Source organism: Notolepis coatsorum (assembly GCF_963971535.1).
Source record: "Notolepis coatsorum genome assembly, chromosome: 13".
NCBI classification, from domain to species: domain Eukaryota; kingdom Metazoa; phylum Chordata; class Actinopteri; order Aulopiformes; family Paralepididae; genus Notolepis; species Notolepis coatsorum.
The window spans coordinates 113,028,765-113,048,522 of record NC_140177.1 but is presented as its reverse complement, the minus strand read 5'-3'; the positions used below and the strand labels follow the sequence as shown (position 1 = coordinate 113,048,522).

Below are 19,758 nucleotides of genomic sequence, written 5' to 3'. Positions count from 1 at the left end.
TTTCAATTCATAGTGACATTTATGACATACACAACATACATGACATGACATTTATGGCATAGGGACATACATGACATACAGGTATATAGTACTGTTACATTTGTGACATATACGATATGCAAATATACGGTACAGATTACAAAATCCAAGTAACCTTCCCAATTCTGACACGGCTAACGCCAACATGACATACTCCAAAAATATTTTAACATTAAACCCATGAACTATGCTATATTGTAGCTGTGGAACATTAAACCCATGAACAGCAGAACTGTAGCTGTGAACAATTCAGCATCATCATGTACTACAATTAGGGCTGACAACCGGAAAAACTAATTTATGATTTTCTTGTATTAATTGCGTTATTGCATATTTATATATACGTAGCAAAAATGTGTCTGTAGCGGCTGGCCTGCGGTCATAACGAAATACATGAAACAATGGTTAGGGAAAGGAATCATAAGTACTTATCGGTCACAGTATTAGGAGTCTTCAATAACATTGAATGGTGATCCATTTTGTGAATACATTTGTTCTCTGATGTAACAATACCTTGTAGATGACAATCTCAGCTAACATTTCTGCTATCAAGCATAATTATTAGCATAGCATAGCGTAGCTCGACCTGTGTAATGTTACTTAATACTCCGCTGGGAAAGACCATTCATCATTGCATCGTTGATACAACTTAGTCTAAACTTTGCACTATGAAATAAGACATTCAGGGACATGTCTGGTCACATATTATTCTCCCAGTCTGCATGTCAGAGCATTGTCATCTCACTTTCACCATACTGTATTTCTACGTATACGATCAGTAGATCACTGAACTTTCATTGTTATTGTCATAGAAGCTGAATTGCATGATTATCATTTGTCTAAACCAGATCATTCTTTTCTTCTTAAAGGACCATACCAGTCTTTTTGACATGTCGGTTCAGAAAGGCTTCCATTGTATCTGATGTGTCTTAACACCACGTACATCCACGAAGGTCGCCTAAAATCTAAAGACTAACTAAAATGTCCTGCAAACATCTCTGAGGTGCATTTATTTTCCTGAAAAGTTAGTCCCCCCCCTGAAAAGTTGCTCTATTGAGCCGTAATATATTGTCTCTAAAAACCTCACATTCTATTATATCACAATGGCAAAACCTTTCAGAAAACAAATGATACGTAAGATGTTAACATGGCAGTTTATGTTGTGTTTAAGACACATTTTCAGATACACTGGAAGCTAACGGCAGTGGCCAACACAGTGGCACGGTGGTGTAGTGGTTAACACTGTCGCCTCACAGCTAGAAGGTCCTGGGTTCGATTCCCGCTTGGGGACCAGGTTGCCGTGTCAGCAGGTACCCAGGTGGGGTATCTCCCGGGCCTTTCTGTGTGGAATATGCATGTTCTCCCCGTGCTCGCAAGGGTTTGCCCTCCAGAAAAGATAAACCCAATGGAAAAACATGCACAACAGATCGCTAACGCTGTCGCGTCCCTGACGAAGACGGACAGAAGAACTTGGATTGTTCCCCGGGAGCGGCGCAGGCTGCAGCCCTTGTCTGCTCCCAGCTTCCCGTGGGGGGGAAGGACGACAGGATGGGAAGTGCAGAGAACATTTCCTCAGCGACTCAGTGCATGTCTGTGTTCCTGTGGGTCGCCCATCACATGTGTGTGTGTTAAAGAAATCTGCATGACAAATAAAGACTTCTTCTTCTCTCTTCTTCAGTGGTGACTCGGCAGAAAATAACAACCAGTAATTCAGTAATGGTAAAAGATTGTGAAAAAAGAAGGGTGCCTTGATTTTTGCATCAAGGCAAGAATGACTTGGAACCCACATGTCAAAAAGAGCGGCCTGGTCCTTGAAACGCTTACCTATGCAGACGAGGTCCATGAAGCCGTACATGCCGTAGCAGATCTGGAAGAGAACGTCCCGGCGCTGCCACACTGCCTGGGGGCTGAGCGCAGACCACAGCAGCCAGGAGATACTGGCCACCAGGAAGAGAGAGCCCAGGAACACGGCGATGATCTGGACCTTCTCCACCAGCGTGATGGTGATGGCCTGCCACTGTGGGGCAACCATGAAGAGAAACTTCAGCCTACCTATTGTGTTAACATTTCTTGTTAGCATAGCTAGTGAAAATGTATGGGAAATTTAATTATTTTGTTCAATATTGACACTGTATTTACTTCTACAGTACATTTAACAATAGTTTGAAGTATAAGACCAAAAGAACATAGACAATAAACGTAGGGGTAAACAAGGGGAAGGAGTTTAGTGGAAACCCAGAATGGGTTAAACACATAAAAACATAACCCTCACCGGATCTAAGGTCCTTATATCAAAGGATATATATCCAAACTAGAGCATATTATCCCCCCAAAGAATGAAGAACATCTCTTGTGGCCTTTTCAGGATGTGTGTGAGTCACGAGTGGTTTCTTGCAGTTTGTGGTTTTTCATTGAGATTTATACCTTTAGCATACACAAGTTGTTTCCCATAGAAAACGCTAGCGTTTATGTTAGGTAGTCCACAATTCGAAACCAAAACTCTGACTGCCCAACCAGAAGTCTGCAAAATCATGTTATGATTCCTCAAAACGCAATTGAGTAACACTAGCTGATTCCTGGAAATGAGAGGTGCGCTGGTGGGTGAGGCTCAGCCAAGAGGGCGGCCTATAGCCATGCTCGCTATTCACATCACAAAATTAACTCCCCACTCACAAAATGTCTAATTTCTATAGTCATTTTCAAGATGATAATCATTGCCTCAAGCTGTTGCCTGGTAAAAATAATTGGGCTGTTGATTAGATCACATAGGCATAGGGTAAAGGCAGTGGCGGCTCGCCACTGGGGGCGCTAGGGCGCCGACCCACCTGTTAAATGAGAGAAGAAGAAAAAAAAACGTTTTTGTTTTTTGTTTTATAGCCCTATAAATAATATAAACATGTTTAAAATGAATAATATTTACTCATTTTAAGTATGTTTGTGTTTCCAATGCACAATATAACTTAATTTTACAAAGATTAATAATAGTTTTCCTGAACAGGAAGTGACGATTCTGTCTGATATAGACCTTTTCATTACCGTAGCCGCAGGCATTTCTCCTCGCCGTATTTCTCTCTGGGCTAGGCGCAATGGACCTGTCTCAAAACCCTGCCCTCTTTTCTTGATCCTCCAATCACAGCTGTCGCTTACCTCGGACTTCCTCGTACAAACAAAGTTTGTACGAGGAAGTCAGAGGTAAGCGACAGCTGTGATTGGAGGATCAAGAAAAGGGGCAGGGTTTGAGATAGGTCTATTGCGCCTGGAGTGCGCGTGCCCGCCGTGCACTGGTTCATCGCTGTATCCGTCGCAGCCGCGCGCTTTGCGTTGAATATGATTATGATGGAACTCGGGCGCTGGTTTGAAACGACCTAGCAAGCAGCCGAGCGTCTAAAAGCTCTCTGATTGGCTGACGCGGTACTTTCCGTAACCGCAGTTTGCAACATGAGTTTATGCTGTTGTTGTGTTGTGTGATGCAGATATTTGTCTTGGAGCGTGATGGCAAGTTCTTTCAACGGTTAGGCTTAGGCACTCTTTCAAAGTTGGTTAAGGTTAGAGTTTGTCTTAGAGCATGGCGATAGAACACCAGGTAGTTTGCAGGCTGTTCGAGGCGGACATGGACAAAGGCACTCACAGTACTTGTTGGCTATTAACAAGCTATATTATGGATGCAGTGTGGAGGGACATGCATGGACAATGGATGGACATCAACACAGGCTGGATGGACAATGCCATGGAGTGGATATACTTTATCAACAAGCCCGGCTTCTGCCAACAACAAGGTAGATCAGCGATCTTCTCTCTCTCTCTCTCTCTCTCTCTCTCTCTCTCTCTCTCTCTCTCTCTCTCTCTCTCTCTCTCTCTCTCTCTCTCAGCCACTCAGATAACGCTTCTCTCTCTCTCTCTCTCTCTCTCTCTCTCTCTCTCTCTCTCTCTCTCTCTCTCTCTCTCTCTTTCTTTTGGATTGAAAATACGTGGATTATGGCTTGTTCAATATCGTCTATGTTTGAATGAATGAATGAATGAAAACTTTAACAGATTGCAGAATGGGTACAATACAGTACGGCTCAATACACACAATTGTTAAGGGGATGCAGACCTGAGAAAGAGTTTGTCTTGTTTACATCAGGGTCCCAGATTTTCGATTCATATCGATAGTTTAATAGCTAGCCTTGGCTCGTTTAACAATATGCAAAATATGTGTACAGCCCTGTACTCATACTGAAGTTATTCTTGGTATATAATACTACATATACTAGGTCTGATTGTGTAACGAATCGATTCCACGTCGCGCTGTGTGTGAGAGAGAGAAGGAGAGAGAGGGAGAGATCTGCGTGTGTTTGGAGACGGAGCGAGTTTTGTTTCTAACTTTTCTATTTATATATAGTGTTTCAAGTTGTGAATTAGACTATACTTTATTTGACTGGTTGTGTGTTGTTGTAGTAACAGCTGAGCGACTCGTTCATAAGAGCCGATTCATTGCCGTGAGCGTGAGTCGAATCGCTCACGTCTTGCCATGAGTCGGTTGCGTGGTACTGTACATGTTTGCAAAATGTTTTGGTATAGCGCCCCTAGTGGAGAGAGAACCAGCAGCCGCTACTGGGTAAAGGCCCTCCCATAGTCGAGCAGACTGTACACAGAGCAGACTCCGCGGAGGTCCACTGGACTCTTTGAGCCTTCATAGTCGAGCGGACCTCCGCGGACCAATTTCCTACATGTCATGCGCCAGTTTACACAATTGTCCCCACGCTGTTCAACTTCTGTCATGTCGTCGTCATCCGATGTCAAAATAAAGAGTATGTTATCTCCGTTTCCAATATTTCGATAATAAAACGGGCAGTTTTACGCACTTGAATAACAGGTATATAGGTAGCGAGATGCAATGTACCGTATAGGCTTGAGGTGGACAGCGCTGGTGCTGAAATGACAAACACGCATTGCATGAAATAAAAGCACCAGTTTTATTTCAAAATATTGGAAACGGAGATAACATTCTATGTTATCTCCGTTTCCAATATTTCGAAATAAAACTGGCAATTTTACACACTTCATTTAGAAAAGCCATTCAAACATCTCTCTTGGCACGGGGCGAGTGGTCAGAGTAAAATGCAGATCGGCGTCACATTAAATGCAGTTCGATGTCAACCAAAACGCCGAGCAGCGTTTTGTGTGACACCAAGTCAGCGGCGCGGATGTCCGCGCGTCAGGAAATAGGAGCTTCGCACCTGTGGGTCTGCTGTCCGCTGAGATCAAAGCTCAAAGAGGACCTCCGCGGAGTCTGCTCTGTGTACAGTCTGCTCGACTATGGGAGGGCCCCTCCAAATTCCTCAGAGACTCAGCAGCCGCCATCACCCCAGTCATCACACACATAATAAACCTCTCTATAAAACAGGGACACGTCCCCAAGGACTTCAAAATTGCGAGAGTGACCCCTCTGCACAAAAAAGGCAGTAAATTAGACCCAGGCAACTACCGCCCTGTTTCTATCCTTACCTCCATCTCGAAAGTCATGGAAAAAATTGTATACGAACAGGTCGAAAAATACCTTGCGGAAAAAAATCTAATCTACGAATTCCAATCTGGCTTCAGAACATCCCACTCCACTGACACATGCCTTCTCTATTTAAACGACCACATCAAACAAGAGGTGGACGCGGGCAAATACTGCGGCATGGTCATGCTGGACCTACAAAAGGCCTTCGACACTGTCAATCACACCATTCTGATTGACAAGCTAAAAGCAATTGGTTTTGATAGTCTATCAGTGAGCTGGATGCAATCCTACCTGGAGGGGAGAGAGCAGATGGTGGAGGTAAACGGTACCCTATCCCCCCCCCTCACAGTAAACTGTGGTGTTCCACAAGGAAGCATACTAGGTCCGCTACTGTTCCTAATTTATGCAAATGACATGTCGTCAGCTTGTGACTGCAACTTGTTCCTGTTTGCGGACGACTCAGCCCTGCTGGTCTCTGACAAGAACAAATTACAGGTTGAAAAAACCCTCAGCTCAGAACTAAGCAAAATCTGCATATGGCTCGCTGATAACAAACTATCATTACACATGGGCAAAACAGAGTCCATTCTCTTCGGTTCAAATAACAAACTCAGCAAGACCGACGGCTTCTCAGTTACAGTGGGTGACAATATTGTCACAAGGAAAGAAGATATTACCTACCTGGGTTCCATCCTAGAGGCAAATCTTTCCTGTGACAAAATGGCATCCAATGTAATAAAAAAAGTCAACCAACGAACTCGTTTCTTGTACCGGATCTCCTCACTGGTAAACAAGAATACCCTGAAGACTCTAGCAGGAGCACTCATTCAAGGGTACTACGACTATGCTTGCACCTCATGGTACCAAAGCACCTCAAAGGCGCTAAAAACAAAATTACAAACATCTCAAAACAAACTGGTCAGACTACTGCTTGACCTTACTCCTAGAACCCACCTCACCCCTGCCCACTTTGACAACCTAGGATGGCTTAGAGTAGACGACAGAGTACAGCAACTTGCAATGGGCCTGGTCTACAAGATACACTACACGACCAAGGTACCCATGTACATGACTAAATACTTCCCAAAGGTCAGTGAATACCACGATCACAACACCAGAGGGAGCTCCACAAATCATGTTAAACCCAGATTCGGCTCAAACAAGGGACTAAACACGTTTCGCAATTATGCCACATCAATGTGGAACGCCCTACCCAAAGCTGTAAAGGAATGTGAATCACTACCCACTTTCAAAAACACTCTCAAAAAACACCTAAGGGAGACTGCAACTCGAAACTGGCCCCTGTAAATGTCCGAACACAACCCCCGCCAATGTACAGTAAATTACCAAGTATGGTCTTGTCAATAATCCAATGTACAGTGTTGTTTGTACAGTTGTACAGTGTCCCCCACCCACCCCTCCTACCCACCCCCCCCCCCACCCACCCAACCACCTCCAATGTACAGTCCCCACCCACCCCTCCTACCCAACCCCCCCCCCCCCCCCCCCACTTCTACCCCCCCCCCCCCCCCCCCCCCCCCACCTCCAATGTACAGTCCCACCCCCACCTACCCAATCCAATGTACAGTTTCTACGCCTAATGTATATACTCTTTTCTTTCTGGACTCTTTTTGTATCACAAATACAGTACTGTAATTGCAAATCTGGTATGTCATAAATGTATAGATGTAGCAGTACTGTCTATCTGTATGTCATGTATGTCATATATGTTACGATGAATTGGAAATGGGGGACCCTGGGTGTAAACAAGACGAAAGTCTTTCTCTGGTCTGCATCCCCTTAACAATTGTATGTATTGAGCTGTACTGCACTGTACCCATTCTGCAATCTGTTAATAAAGTTTTCATTCATTCATTCATTCAAGGCTTGGCCATTGCATTTAGTTTGTGCTGACCCCGTGAATGCAGAGTGAAATGAGAGGCGCACTGGTGGGTCGGGCCGTTGTGTCGCCCTCTGGTGGTAAAAAGGTGTACCATAAAAACCACAGAAGGATACATGAAAGTCAATGGAGAATGCTAATTCCCCAAAATACTGCCCGTTGCCTGATGTGAAACATATTCTCACACGCTCATCCTTGCACCTAATGTAATGTTCTGCACCAAAGCACAGGCTGATTGGTCCTACAGTTATTGCACGGATACACACCCACACACCCACACACCCACAGATGCTACCGAATACATAATGTCCTTGGATAGGCTCTGCCTACTGCAAACATAACTAACAAAAGGCAGAAGAAATGGCTGACTAGTAAAGCCTATGGAAGGCTAAGAGAAACCTAGGCAGATCAGGTTATAAGTACATAACCCACAGAGGGTCTGGAGACCTCGGAGCATAAAAACTCCCCATCCAACCATCCATACTCACGATCAGACAGAGGATAAGGGCTGACCAGAAAAGCCAATAAAGTAGTCTAACAAAACCCAGATAAGCCTAAAAGGCTATATCATAAGGTTAAGACCCCAGTAGGGGAGAAAGCAGGGAAGCATATGATTTCAGGTTATGAATTGTAACAGGAAAGAGACAGGAAAACTGTGTAAAAGCACTGATCCCTGGGAATAAAAATGCTATCTGGCTCAATAAGAGGAGAATAATTTTAACAGGGACAAAAATGCCTGATGACGTAATGTGGGAATTACAAATTGTCTAATGACGCTGTAGCTTCCCTGTGCAATCTTTAGCTAGAACACACAGTTTAATACAGTAGATGCAAAACATTCTCACAGAACTGCAGCCTGTTGCTAATGTAACATTATGTACATTGATAACATACGTTGCTAATGTATGTTGCTTGGTATGTATGTTAGCTTGGTTAACGCAAGTAAAGGTAACGTTGATAACCTACCACATAAAACCATGGACAGTGCGCTATTTAGTATTTACAACAGAAAAAACCTGGCATGCCATTGCTCAGTGTGGGTGGAATGTTACATTTGTATCAAAGGTGCTCTTGGTGGGTTCAAAACTTAACAAAAACAGGCAAAAAGAGAACAACTAATCTGGGGGTAATGTATATGGTCTCTTAGCTGGTCCAATGTACACTTGTTTGGGAGGAGAAAAGAGTGAGGAAAAGAGAAATAAAGAAACAATGCTGATGCGTTTCAGCCAAACAGCCTCCATCAAGGCAGAGAGGCAGGGACTACAGATGAAAACTAGCTCATTAGCTAATTCTGGCAGATTTACATTGATGTGGAAACTTAAGATGTTGATTAATGTGCACTGTGCCTGGGTAAATAAAAAATAAATAAAACGAAATAACTTCTTACTCAACCACTCCATACTCAACCACCCACTCCATACTCAACCACCCACTCCATACTTCAACCATCCACTCCATACTTCAACCATCCACTACATACTTCAACCATCCATTGATTGATTGATTGATTGATTGATTGAAAAGTTTATTAACAGATTGCAGAATGGGTACAGTACAGTACAGCTCAATACATACAATTGTTAAGGGGTTGCAGACCAGAGAAAGACTTTCGTCTTGTTTACATCAGGGTCCCCCATTTTCAATTCATCATAACATATATGACATACATGACATACAGATAGACAGTACTGCTACATCTATACATTTATGACATATCAGATTTGCAAATACAGTACGGTTTGTGATACAAAAGTGTCCAGAAAAAGAGTGTATATACATTTGACGTAGAAACTGTACATTGGAGGAGGTTGGGTGGGTGGGTGGGGGCTGTACATTGGAGGTGGGGGGACACACACACATTGTACACTGTACATTGGAATACTGACAAAGCCATACTTGGTAATTTACTGTACAACTGGGTTAGGACATTTGTAGGGGCCAGTTTCGAATTGCAGTCTCCCGTAGGTGTTTTTTGAGAGTGTTTTTGAAAGTGGGTAGTGATTCACATTCCTTTACAGCTTTGGGTAGGGCGTTCCACATTGATGTGGCATAATTGCGAAACGTGTTTAATCCCTTGTTTGAGACGAATCTGGGTTTAACATGATTTGTGGAGCTCCCTCTGGTGTTGTGATCGTGGTATTCACTGACCTTTGGGAAGTATTTTGACATGTACATGGGTACCTTGGTCGCGTAGTGTATCTTGTAGACCAGGCCCATTGCAAGTTGCTGTACTCTGTCGTCTACTCTAAGCCATCCTAGGTTGTCAAAGTGGGCAGGGGTGAGGTGGGTTCTAGGAGTCAGGTCAAGCAGTAGTCTGACTAGCTTGTTTTGAGATGTTTGTAATTAGTTTTTTAGTGCCTTTGAGGTGCTTTGGTACCATGAGGTGCAAGCATAGTCGTAGTACCCTTGAATGAGTGCTCCTGCTAGAGTCTTCAGGGTATTCTTGTTTACCAGAGAGGAGATCCGGTACAAGAATCGAGTTCGTTGGTTGACTTTTTTTTATTACATTGGATGCCATTTTGTCACAGGAAAGATTAGCCTCTAGGATGGAACCCAGGTAGGTAATTTCATCTTTCCTTGTGACAATATTGTCACCCACTGTAACCGAGAAGCCGTCGGTCTTGTTGAGTTTGTTCTTTGAACCGAAGAGAATGGACTCTGTTTTGCCCATGTGTAATGATAGTTTGTTGTCGGCGAGCCATATGCAGATTTTGCCTAGTTCCGAGCTGAGGGCTTTTTCAACCTGTAACTTGTTCTTGTCAGAGACCAGCAGGGCTGAGTCGTCCGCAAACAGGAACAAGTTGCAGTCACAAGCTGACGCCATGTTATTTGCATAAATTAGGAATAGTAGCAGTCCTAGTATGCTTCCTTGTGGAACACCACAGCTCACTGTGAGGGGGGGGGGATAGTGTACCGTTTACCTCCACCATCTGTTCTCTCCCCTCCAGTACGATTGTATCCAGCTCACTGATAGACTATCAAAACCAATTGCTTTTAGCTTGTCAATCAGAATGGTGTGATTGACAGTGTCGAAGGCCTTTTGTAGGTCCAGCATGACCATGCCGCAGTATTTGCCCACGTCCACCTCTTGTTTGATGTGGTCGTTCAAATAGAGAAGGCATGTGTCAGTGGAGTGGGAGAGCTGATTGACATCTGTGGGCCGATTATGTCATCTATATAACCCCGCCTCAGATGTCATGATGCTGCCAGATCCACTACATACTTCAACCATCCACGCCATACTTCAACCAGAGGTTCACGCTATTTCCCCCAGATCCCCTCCCTGCTGAACAGGCAGTACAGACCGACCAGTAGGAGTCGCAGTTTACAACGACCAGGACACATACCCCACCGGCTTCCCACCCGCTAACACTGCCAATTGTGTTACTGGGACGACTGACCAAGCCGGAGGTACCGCTGACAGCTGGATTCGATCTCAGAGTCTCTGCGGTGGTAGGCGAGTGCTTAGTCCACTGCGCTACCCAGCCACCCCTCAGATGTAATTTTTAACCAGCGAGTCAATAATGCTGGAGGTTGTAAAGCCAGTTTGGTTAATGTCCCCATAATAATGTTGAGAGCATGCTTCATGGGGAAGTGCTGCAACCTCAAGGATTTACGACCACATAAAGAGCCTGAGAAAACATAATGTACACACACACACACACACACACACACACACACACACACACACACACACACACACACACACACACACACACACACACACACACACACACACACACACACACAAGATTCAGAATTACGATTCAGGCCTGAATATTGTTGGGCCTCTGGCAGTTTGTGGAAAACCTTGCCACGGCACCGGGCTTGAAAAGTGATCCAGAGATTGCTCTATTTCTGTTGGACTTGTAAGCTCACTCTTTATCATTTCTCTGAAATTGCCTATCCTGTCACACACTGTCGCTGCCTGGCTACTCTCTCTCTCTCTCTCTCTCTCTCTCTCTCTCTCTCTCTCTCTCTCTCTCTCTCTCTCTCTCTCTCTCTCTCTCTCTCTCTCTCTCTCTCTCTCTCTCTGTCTCTCGTTACCAGGTATGGAGTTCAGGTGTGCTGATGTCAGCGGAGCAGCTGATTGACATCTGTGGGCCGATTATGTCATCTATATAACCCCGCCTCAGATGTCATGATGCTGCCAGATCGTAACTTCGTGTTTTCCCAGTCAGTCGTAGTTTATTGTGCGCTCATGAGTGATCTATTCCGTGTTCTTTAATCCGTGCCTAACCCTGTGACATGTTATTTGATACTATCTTGTCTAGCACAGTCTCTGGAGCGTAACAGTAAGAAGCATTTTGTATGAAAGTATTCTGTACTTCTGTATGACAACTATTAAAGAAACTTGAACTTGAACTTGTGTTGTCCTCCTTTCCCCACAGTCCGATACCTGGATCTTCACCTTGATCTCGTGCTTGGATAACGTGTTCTGACCCCCAGTTTGTTAGATAACAGTGTGTCTAGCCTTTAATCATTTCTCTCACTCATCACCTGCTGTTCCGTGACTGGCCTCCGTGTTGTGTCATTTTACTTGGATATCTCATTAGCTGTCTCACACTGTATCTACCCCTGTTAGTACAACGTGATCTCTTTCCTTAGATCCTCATGTTTATTTTCATGAACATAGCTCCGTACCAGATGTAACCAACTCTGTAATGTCCTTGAACAGTCTTAATTCATTCTTCTCCACCGTCTCTTATGCTATTAGTCCAATGGTTCTGGGCCTCATCGTAGCCAACAACCATTCCCTGTTAGCCGAAGCTAGCGATGATGTGTCACTTCCCCTCCCCCACCCAGCGAGGGTGAGGAGGGATCAAAGTCTCTGATCAACGCGTCTGCTCACCTGTGCGTCGTGTCTCAATCTGCTTAGTCTCCTGAAGACCCCACAGCTTACCGTCTTCAAGTCCCCCGATGTCGACCTCTCTCTCGTGACTGTTACTATGGCAACGGCACCCTTGACCCAAATCACTATAGCAACGGCGATGCCGATATTACTAAACGATGTGACCACACCACCATGTGAGAGCCCAGTGCCGGCTGCATACAATGACCTTGGCTCGCTCGAGAGCTCAGCTGATAACAGGCCCTTGTCTGCAGCCCCACTGGAGCCAGACATATTGACTGCTACTGTCCTCTTACAAATAATATCTAATAGCAGATGCTGTCACCCACCAATATATACATTATATACACATTGAAAAACATAGATTCCTTCACCCACCTGCCTGACTATTGTCCTTGCCTTTTCCCGGAACGTATGAGGACCTGAAACCCGTATATGACCACTTGCCTGTTGGACTGCCTTGCCCTTGCCTACTCCCCCTTATTACCTGAGTACCCGTTATATTATTGACTCCTGCCCGTCTGACTACCCTGCCACACACACGCTCCCTGGACTGTACGAGATTCCCCCCGTGTCACTCGATTCCTGCCCGGATACCCGACTACCCTTTTCTAATTAAATATACCTGTTCTGGGTTTTAACAAGATCTGTCTGCCTTTCTCTTGTCTGCATATTGGGTTAAATACATCTAGTCGTGACATATCCCACCTTTAAAGCTGCAATAACAATTTTCGGACAGTATTTTTCACATTTCCAAAACTTTTTAAGACCATCTGCTATGAGAATGTCTCATTGAGTCATGGTGTTCTACTCAAACAACCCTGCACCACCAGTAGCCAGTCTGTTGTTATTCCATAATTTATTTTCTTTGTTGACAAAATGGTTTAGCCAGAGTTTCATCTAGAAAAAATGGGTGCCAGGTGTATGGTAAGATTTCAATGTCCTGGACAAATTATATAAATTCCGGTCAAATATTATCTGTGTTTATTGAGCTTATAAATATAATAATAATTTAGGACCTGCTCAGAGGTCATCAATCGGCACACATGCAATTCATATCTGCGATTAACCCATCCCGTCGTCCTTCCCCCCCAAGGGCAGCCGGGAGCAGACAGGCGTCAACGTGAGCCGCACCAGGGGACCAATCCAAGTGCTCCTGTCCGTCTTCGTCAAGGACGCCACAGCGTTAGCGATCTATTGTTGTGCATGTTTTTCCATTGGGTTTATCTTATCGGGGGGGAAACCCTTTACGAGCACGGGGAGAACATGTAAACTCCACACAGAAAGGCCTGGGAGATACCCCACCTGGGTAACTGGCATCATGGAAACCTGGTCCCCAAGCGGGAATCGAACCCTGGTCCTTCTTGCTGTGAGGCGACAGTGTTAACCACTACACCACCGTGCCGCTTATTTCAATAACATTATACCCAATGCATAATACTATTTGTCAATCAAAAAAGTTACAGTTACCATTTGTAATAATTAACGTTACATAACATCAACTATGTCTGCAGTTTGGGTCCATATAGCACAATTCAGTTAGCCACAATTTCTGTGTATCATTAGTAATACTTAATGTTACATTACCGCCACTTTGTCTGCACTGCAACAGCTCTCTCTCTCCACTCATTGAACGGCAGATCCTTGAGAAGAATGTATTTTGGTCCATGTAGCACAACAGTTTGCCACAACTTAAAGGTATTTTGAACCCCTATTTTTCTGTCATGTGGCGTCTAAATGATTAATAGGGACAAAAGCTTTTGTAATTGGTCCAGTATTGAGAGAGATCACTTCAGCCAGCAGCCGCAAAATGGGCTGCAATGTTCTTTGCCACTGACAAGCTCAGATTGTCATTATATGTGTCTGACAACTATGTAAAGTACAGTATACCTACAGAGATAGACCTTTGTGTTCACGCTTCCTCCAGTCTCTGCTCATCCATTCCACTACTTGCAGCCAGGGGCATGTTTTCTGATGTTAACAAAAGAAGGGGAAATAAATCTATATAGATATTTTATAATCAGCCCTGACTCAGTTGATATTTTGTACATACAACTATGCTTATTGAGTGATTGTTTTTGCTGTTATCCTGTCAAGTTTTCATGTGTACTGATGCCAGGTCAACACAATAACTTTAGCTAACATTACCTCCACTCTGTCTGCAGCAGGTCTCTCCACTCTTGGAACAGCATTTTCCTTGGTATAGGATTTATTTGGACTGGCAGTAGTCATCAGGGTAAAAATAATTGCTACATACCTGATGGGCTGCAAGGCGGAGTGCATGGATGGGTTTCATCCATTTGTAGCATAACTAGCCACACTTTCAGCATGTCCCTATATAAAAAAGGTAGTCTTTGAAAACTGTGCGAAGTGTATATGCGCAAACACAAACCATTGTTTTATATCTTTTAGATAACACAACGCTTTCTATACTCCTAACAATCTTCTAATCTTCCTCACCAACTCACTCAGGTTTAAGATAAGATAGGATATTCCTTTATTGATCCAATGTAATGTTACTCTTCCTGCAACAACTCACACCGTGCAGGATTTCAGAGTGAGACTTCTGTTTGAGCCAGACTTGTAATACAATTAATTGAGGAGTCTTCAGACACTTATTACAACAAAAAAGTCAATGGCAAGAATAAGTGATTTCCCTCAATACTGGACCACAAAAATCTTTGACCCCAATATTCATTTAGATTCCACGTGATGGAATAATAGGGTTCAGGTTGTTCTTTAAGAATGTCAATTTATCAATAATCTATGAGCGTTACGCGAAGTAGGGAACATGTTGTTGACACAATTTGAAAATGCACAAACATGAAGAATGATTTTGTATCTTTTAGATAATGCTAAGGTAGCTGTTTACCAACAAATGTTACTCCAGTCCTCTTTTGTTTTCCTGGTTCACACACATGCGTACGATCTGACCTGAGAGAAATATGTCAGACATCAACAGATTTAGCTGATAAAGAAAAGTAAATATCTTAATGACTAATTATTAATCAATTTCTTTGGCACAACAAGATTGTGCCGGTAAGACATTTTAATGTTGAAGTTTGTTTGTTTATAGGGAGGTGTAGTCTGACGTCACTGGTTGTTCCACCCGTATAGGGATTTATCATTGGGAAAATGGATTATCGGCTATTGTAACAATTCTGCCGCATGGAAATTTAAAAGCGTTCCATTTTTGCACAAAATGAGTTCCCTTCTATCACTAACATTATTGTTTAAGCATTTTTGGTTGAAATAAAATTCAGCGATTATTTTTTTACGATTAATTGCGAATATTTTCATGTTGAGCTATAGATTGTGGATGAATAAGCACAGAAAGGTACACTATGCAAATGTTAATGCTTTATTTGTTTTAAACAAGACGATTTAGAAATGGGCAATGGGGAAATACATTGCATTGGACAGAGGGTGGAACACGAAAAACGGCAATGATGTAACCACTACACCTCCCTATAGTGGTGACTTGCGTCCCCCTAGTGGTCATTGAATAATATGGGCAGGGCACGGTGTAGTGGTTAACACTGTCGCCTCACAGCTAGAAGGTCCTCGGTTCGATTCCCGCTTGGGGACCAGGTTGCCCTGTTGCCAGGTACCCAGGTGGAGTATCTCCCGGGCCTTTCTCTGTGGAGTTTGCATGTTCTCCCCGTGCTCGCAAGGGTTTCCCCTCCCAATAAGATAAACCCAATGGAAAAACATGCAGAACAGATCGCTAACATTGTCACGTTCCTGACGAAGACGGACAGGAGTACTTGGATTGGTCCCTGGGTACGGCCCATGTCTGCTCCCGACTGCCCTTGGGGAGTAAGGACAATTGGATGGGTCCTGTGTGTCGCCCATCTCGCGTGTGTGTGTTAATCTGCTTGACAAATAACGACTTCTTCTTCTTCTTGGATAACATTTTCCCCCCAAACAGATTCTCTTTTTTTGTAATAACATCGTCTTCCCACTGTCCTCAGCCATTTTTTTTAAATGGAGGCCTAATCCAAATGAAGGGTAACCAGTCGATAAACAAGAGAGAGGATCCTGGTGGATTTTCAACGTAGAGGTGTGGTTAGGGATGTTGTTGTTGGATGGGCTCAGTCATCACCACCCAGACAGATCTCTAGTCAGCTCCTTGCCGTGTCTAAAAGTCCCTGAAGTATGATCTTTTCAGTATGGAGTATTCTTCACTGTATGATGGTTGAGTAGGCATTTTTTTGTAAAGATTGAATAATCATAAAATCACTGTATGTCTACTGTCTTCCAGGTTTTATTGAGTATGCTTAGCATGGTTACTTTCAGGAAGTGGATTTATACTGTAACGAATAGACAGCAAGGAATCTAACTCAGGTCTCCCAGACCACAGACGACAGTGCTAACCAGTCAACTAAAGGGTCCGATCCATCAGTCAAGGGGCCGGGCTAGCATCCGTGGTCATTACACTACCCTCTCCTTCCGGAAGCCCATCCTCGTGCTTCCGATGGCCTCACATCTTGGACTCCGAGCCCTATTTCCTACAGATCAACGATATTGTCCAAGGGTGGAGTCCATTCCCAGCACCATCAATGCCGTACACCATACTGGTTACCCAGCTACTACTTAATTAGCCACAAAAGCATTGTATGGTTAATAGGGACACTGTAAAAAGCACTTTGATTTGAGGGCGGCTGGGTAGCGCAGTGGACTAAGCACTCGCCTACCACCGCAGAGACTTTTTGGACATAGACCTCTGTTACTCTATTTCATTAGCACTCAAAGTTATTTGACCTTATTGTTTTCTGTAATTTTTTTGCATTTTTACAGCTTTTTTCTGGTCATGCAGGACTGACAGAGGAGAGGGCGAACGGGAGGAGATGTGGGGAAGACATGCGACAAATATCCCCGGGAGCGGGAGGCGAACCCGGGATGGCCGCGTAGGTGTGCGAGTCACTATGCGGTGCGCCACGAGGGCGCCCATTTTACCTTATTGTTTTAGCACCTTCAGAATGTTACCTTTCAAAAGAGACCAGACTCATGCATGTGCTATACGTATAAAGTATAAAGTAAAGCTTTGCAAAAAAAGTATGCAGTCGTCAAAAACAAAGACAAAAATGGCCCCAGATGCTTAAGAGGAACACACCAACATTATGGGAAATGCGCTTACCATCTTCAAATGTTTCAGACAAGAAGATGGATACCAATTTCCTCTCTGTGCACTCTGTGCAGAAGGCTATCTAGCTGCAAGCTAGCCTAACTCAGCACAAAAATGGAAGCGAATAAGGACCGATTGCCTAGCTTAAAACTCTGGCAGAGGCATTTTTGGCCAACAGCTAGGCTAGTGGTCCATATCGGCCTCCATTCATTTGTGCTAAGCTAGGCTAGCTTGCAGCCAGATAGCTATCTTCTTGTCTGGAGAAGATGGTAAGCACATTATGGGAAATTAGCTTACCGTCTTCTCCAGAGAGAGACAAGAAGGTAGATACCAGTTTCCTCTCGGTGCGTTCAGTGTTAGTTAGAGGTGTTAGTTGGACAATGCCTAGGCTACCTGTCACTGTCCGCTTCTATTCATTGTGCTAAGCTAGGCTAACATGCAGCCAGATAGCTTTCTACTGAATGCACAGAGAGGAAACTGGTATATATCTTCTTGTCTCTCTCTGGAGAAGATGGTAAGCTAATTTCCCAAAATGTTGGTGTGTTACTTAAAGGTCAACCTTTGTATAAACAATATACAATAAACAATGTGGACTAGGCCAACAGTGGCTTTCATGAAGAAGGGGGAAAAAAAGTATTGAAATTGACCCAGTTTTAGTGTTTTTATCAAACATTTTGTCTGCCCAACACAATCACCACGCACGTGCATATTTTAATCAATTGTTCATAACGTGCGTGTGTAATCGTCACAACAGGTGCAGGACAACAGGGGGCTCACCAGGGGGCGCTGAGAGTCACACAGCTAGTGGCAGGCAGAGAGCCTTGCTACCATAGATATATGCTTGCTACTACTAGCCGAATGGAAATGTATCTGTTTCAGCTCACTATTGCTCTGTGATTATAGCCATCCATCCATCTCTAAAGCTAACCACTATTTGTAAAAGCCACAACCACGTTACCATATTTGTAATAATGTAAATCATTGTGTCGTTGTACACATATTGTGTTTATAACGTTAGTAGATAACATAGCTTAGCTTGGTAGCTATTGTGCTAACAACATATCCCGACATCCGGCTCGCTGGCCGGCATGAACGGCCGACCCAAAATGGTTCTCTCCTCTCTGTACACCCCGACCCGTCCCCACGGGTGCCCTGCCGGGGGGGCCCATGGACGCGACGGCGGCGGCAGCCGCAGGGCGCCCGAGCCCGCAAAGGCTAGTGTTACACAATAGCTATGAGCTAACTAGCGCTGCGGGCTCCGGCGCCCCGCGGCCGCCGCCGCCGTCGAGTCCACAAGCTCCTCCGCGGGGATGGGGGCACACAAAGAGGAGAGAACCACCCGCAGGGACGGCGGGCTATTATAGGCTAACGTCAGTGAGTGTAGTGGTCCCGACTGCGTGTAGCAGGGACGGCGGAGATATAGGCTAACTGTGATGCACCGAGTGAGCCACCATTGATCTAGTACTATGACCCGGACGGACATAAGGCATACGTTTCCTGGAGTGACGTCACGGCCGTGCTAGGTGCTAGCGTCTGATAAGCTTTTAGATTCGGCTCATTAATATGCACCTGTTGTCCTGTTGACCTGTTGTGACGTCGGCGTTTGATAAGCTTTTTTGATTCGCGCGTGCATGTTATTCGTGCGTGGACCTTTTTAACTCTTTCAGAGTGGCATTTCCGGTGTCAAATGGAAAAAAATAAATAATGAAATTATATACCAATGATGTAAACTACCCATAATTGATCAGTAGGGTTTAACCTAGAGGTTGGGCTTTAAGAGTTGGTAAGTCTTGTCCCTCTAGTCTCTCTGGTTACCTGCCACGGCCTCTTTGTGTTGATGGCGACGACGTGGAAGCGGTAGCAGCACAGCTCGCAGGTCCAGCAGCCCCTCTCGCTGATCCACTTCAGCAGGCACTGCTGGTGCGTGTAGCGGACAGAGCCGTCACAGCGGCACAGGTTCAGCAGGTCGCCCTGCAGAGAGACAGACAGAGAGAGACCAGCTCAGTGTACTGGAGGGTCGCCCTGCAGAGAGACAGACAGAGAGAGACCAGCTCAGTGTACTGGAGGGTCGCCCTGCAGAGAGACAGAGAGAGAGAGACCAGCTCAGTGTACTGGAGGGTCGCCCTGTAGAGAGACAGAGAGAGACCAGCTCAGTGTACTGGAGGGTCGCCCTGCAGAGAGACAGAGAGAGAGAGACCAGCTCAGTGTACTGGAGGGTCGCCCTGCAGAGAGACAGAGAGAGACCAGCTCAGTGTACTGGAGGGTCGCCCTGCAGAGAGACAGACAGAGAGAGACCAGCTCAGTGTACTGGAGGGTCGCCCTGCAGAGAGACAGACAGAGAGAGACCAGCT

General features: G+C 44.7%; 1 protein-coding gene across 2 annotated transcripts in view; it reads right to left on the bottom strand.

Moving 5' to 3' along the window:
* marchf11 (membrane-associated ring finger (C3HC4) 11) overlaps positions 1 to 19,758 on the bottom strand; it is a 77,110-nt gene that overhangs the window by 1,927 nt on the left and 55,425 nt on the right. The window contains exons 2-3 of one of the 2 annotated variants that reach the window (XM_084327442.1): positions 19,223 to 19,378; positions 1,864 to 2,056 (exon numbers count right to left, since the gene is read on the bottom strand). In XM_084327442.1, the coding sequence (XP_084183568.1) occupies positions 1,864 to 2,056; positions 19,223 to 19,378 (349 nt within the window). The remainder of the gene's footprint in view (positions 1 to 1,863; positions 2,057 to 19,222; positions 19,379 to 19,758) is intronic. The other variant, XM_084327443.1, reaches the window with a different exon arrangement.